Here is a 3,721-nt window from a genome sequence, read left to right on the forward strand (position 1 = left end):
TGGGGTGCTGCGTGCTGTCCTTGTGCGCAGTACTGACCTGCAAAAGCGAACGTAGTTTAAGTCTAAAGGTGAGGTAAGGTGAAACTGATGAGTGTAGTGGTGAGAAATGTCCAGCGATCCCTAGTCTTAGGTAAAGATCTTGTTCTGTGGTCTGCTGGTGAAGCAGATACGTGAGTTTAAAGAGGGGCTGGAAAACAAGCCTGTTCATGCTAATAGGAAGACCTCAAGGCATTTATGAAACTTTAGCCTTTCTCTTACCTTTCCTGTGACTATTTTAACATGGTCTCTGTTTCTCCATCTAGATACAGTTGCTGAGGCTCTGCAAAATGGCTTTATGCTTCCGCAGTTTCACCCTGTATGCCATACCTGGAGTGCTGGCGCTTGTTGGCTGCTGGTGGATCTATTCCCACAGAAAAAAGCATGCAAGCTATCATGACAAACAAGCAATAGCTATTGAAGAAGAGCAGCAGGAAGAAGTGCCAGAGAATGGTTCAACACCCAAAACAGAAGCATGTGTTCCTCGAAGACTGCCTCTCTCGTCGGAAGAGGAATGCCCGGAGAACGAAACCGCGACCTCCCTGCTGTCAGCAGGGTCGATGACGCCCTCTCTGCTGTGTCAAACTCACGAGAGGCTAGATCTCTCACGGGGCCTTCCAGACCCGTCAGTAACGACGGTTCAGCCCAGCACCCTTGAGGACGACAGTGAAAAACTAGAAACAGTAGGATCTCAAGTTGAAAGCAGCGTCCCTGCTTGTGTTCCTCCCCCTCTGGCCTCAAGGAGCACAGAGTGTCGCGGCAGTGCTGCGGTGAGCCGTACGCAGGGTTCGAGCTCTAGCGCAAAGCAAGATCAGTGGCGATCGGCATCAGTGACTCTGACACAGGAGTCTTTGGGAATCACGGAGGAGACCAGCAATGCAGAGCAGTCAGATGATTCTTCGTTTAAGCCCCCTAAGGAAAGCCAGATGCCAGAAACTGTGCTATCGGATACTGGCCCTGTGACAGCCCTTTGCTTGGGATTGGAGAAGGAAGCCAATACCCCAGAAGCCTTTCTCAATAATGAAGTTGAAGTTGTATCAAATCACAAGGATTCTGCAGCGAGCATGTTACCAGATAGTTTGGAGTCTGCCTGTTTGGAGCAGTCCAGGGAAGAAGAGATGTCTGAGTCAATTGCCAGTACTGTACCTGTGTGTCAGGAGGAGGACACGCAGCCAAAAGGAGATGAATTGGAAAGAGAGAAGACTGGAGGAGTAAGTTTGGACAAAGAAGAAGTTGAGAAAATTGAGCAAGTAGCAATACAGATCATTTCCAAGGTCATTTTGGCAGCAACCGAGGAAGTGCTGTCTGGTTCTGCAAGTGATGTGTCCACTTGGATCTCCCAGACTGCTGCCAGCCGAGTTGAGAGACCTCCGGAGACAGCAAGTGTTGTTTCCTCTGGTCAGATGCTTGCGGAGGAAGCTACAGGAGCAGATGAGAACGTTGCTGCAAAGAGTGATGCTGCGGTACTGACACCCCTGCAGACTGAGGAACGGGATCAGTGTGTGACAGGTTCCAGCTGTTTAACACATGACTGTTTATCTGGCCCGGCTCAGGGCGACACAAGAGACTGTCGGATGAAGAACCGTATGTGCAGTGAGTCCCAAGGAGCTGATCGGACTCCTGTGGAAAACCATGCAGGGTCACTGGAAAGGTCACCTTTGGTTATGGAGGACTCTGGGTGCAGCACGTACGCATCTGAAGGTGGGACGAGTGTGGAGGACCCATTGCAAAACACAATGCTGTCTGTCACATCAGGCCAGCATTCGGACTCACTGAGCATATCTGCAACCCAAGACACGTCTGCTGAGCAGAGCTCAGTACCAAATGAAAAACCTCCTACTCTGAAGCTACCTGAAGACAGCACAGTGCCATACAGTAATGGGATACTGAAAGAGGATGGTCCAGACTTGCACCATGAGTGTAGCAGGGCAGCAGGGATGGATGGAGAACACTCAGCAGGTAACGGATTTGAAAATCCTCTACAAAAACGTGAACGAGCGTTTTATGTGCTGTAACCCTTCTGCTTCAGAACTTGTTCGGATAAATCCTCTTCATGTTTCTTCCCCAGTAGATGAATGTTTAGCCCTCATGTGCAGGTGGGTATGCATTTGCTCTCAGAATTCCCATCTCTGTAGGATGCAGTGTTCACTGGGTTATCTCAGGGTGTACTGCAAAGGGGTGCACGGGCTGGTCCCCTTTCAGCCCAAAGCTTATTGTCTAAAGCTAAGCATGTGCTTGAGTAGCCCGGTGAAATGGACCGTGTCTGGATGGAGGCCAGGCTGTTGAACACCTTGCTAATACAAATGGTTTCTGCTTCAGTCCAGGCAGCCTCTAGTAAGCACTGGGTTCTTATCTGTGTTCGTGGGCTGCTGCTGAAAGGAAGCTGTAAGGCAAGTTCCTGAGGTGCTGCCGGATGAACCAGGGAAGGGCTCTGATGAATTGTGATAAAATCGGTTGGTTGCAGACCAATTATCCCGAAGCTTTTTTGTTGGGAAGGGTAGGTGCATGCCAAGAAATCCCACCAGGGAGCGATGTTCATGGAGTTCCTCCATCTGTCTCTGTGTTGCTTTTGCCTTGTAGATCCTGGATGATGTGTGCCTGGCAGAATATGAAGCTGTCTGAGCAAATGTTAACCCATGTGACCTTGGGGATGGATGTTAAAACCCTTTATAGGACCCTGTGGTGCCAACAGCCCTTAATAATGGGATGTCTTTTGTAATTGCTACACAGTAGTTGGAACACTGCTTGTTGCAAGACATGGGGATTGAGTTTGCCATCAATTAAGGATCAAACCCACAAAACATTTTCACTAGTGGGAGTAACCACAGGAAGAAAATGTTTTTGCCTTGTTGTGAATGCTGGTGTGACAAAAGGTACATGAGTGTGTTGTGGAGCCTGATGTGCCAGGGGCTGAAAGCTCTGCACTGAGAGCGCTGAAGGGGAGGGAGAGGGGATGTAGCAGGCAAGGTTGATAATGTGGCTATGTTGGATAAGAGTTCCTACGGCTGACCTGCACACCCAGGCTGTGGGAACTTGAATCTTTGTCCTTGTCTAGGAAGTCTATGGCAAGCATCTGCACTGTTTGCCATTGACTTTCTAGGCATCTGTGCTGTGTTACTAGTGAAGATTTGGCAAATGTGAAGCAGCTGTTTGGTTTATTTTTCTCTTTGATCTTACACTGGATGGTCTGAATACTTGTAAGCCAGTGAGGCTCTTCATTCTTCTGCTCGTTGATCTGGAAGAAGGATCAACCTTGTGTTGCACTGACTGTATCTGGGATCTGACCAGGAGGAAGCTGTTGGAGTTTGTCCTCTTCTCAAGTAGAAACGTTCCTGGTATTGGCTGATGGTTTGGGAACAAAACACAGCTCAGCTCTGGCACCTTGTTTCTTCAAGCATATGACAAGTCTGGGCAAGAGGCAGTCCCCTACCACAGCTAGTAGGGGGCACACCTGGCACTGGATCCCCAACCCCTGTTGGGGCAGGAACGTAATGTCAGTGCGGAGAGCAGATGAACGGGTTGTGTGTCCCTCCCTGCACGCTGAACTCCCTGTGAAAAGCCCTGTTTAAACCACGGGGAAAATGCAGAATACCTTGGTGCAGCAGCTCAGTGTCGATGGTAGCACAGCTCTCATTCAGCTGGTAACCTTGACTTAGAGTCTCTCTGCTGCTGTGTAAGGTGTCAC

General features: G+C 49.4%; 1 protein-coding gene across 1 annotated transcript in view; it reads left to right on the top strand.

Annotated features, from left to right (window-relative positions):
- The first annotated feature begins 326 nt into the window (after positions 1-326).
- Positions 327-3,721, top strand: part of AKAP1 (A kinase (PRKA) anchor protein 1) — a 12,449-nt gene continuing 9,054 nt past the window's right edge. Inside the window, exon 1 of the mRNA XM_009881452.1 lies at positions 327-1,995. Within this exon, the coding sequence (XP_009879754.1) occupies positions 327-1,995 (1,669 nt within the window). The remainder of the gene's footprint in view (positions 1,996-3,721) is intronic.

This window comes from Charadrius vociferus, unplaced genomic scaffold, assembly GCF_000708025.1.
Source record: "Charadrius vociferus isolate BGI_N301 unplaced genomic scaffold, ASM70802v2 scaffold323, whole genome shotgun sequence".
Lineage (NCBI taxonomy): Eukaryota > Metazoa > Chordata > Aves > Charadriiformes > Charadriidae > Charadrius > Charadrius vociferus.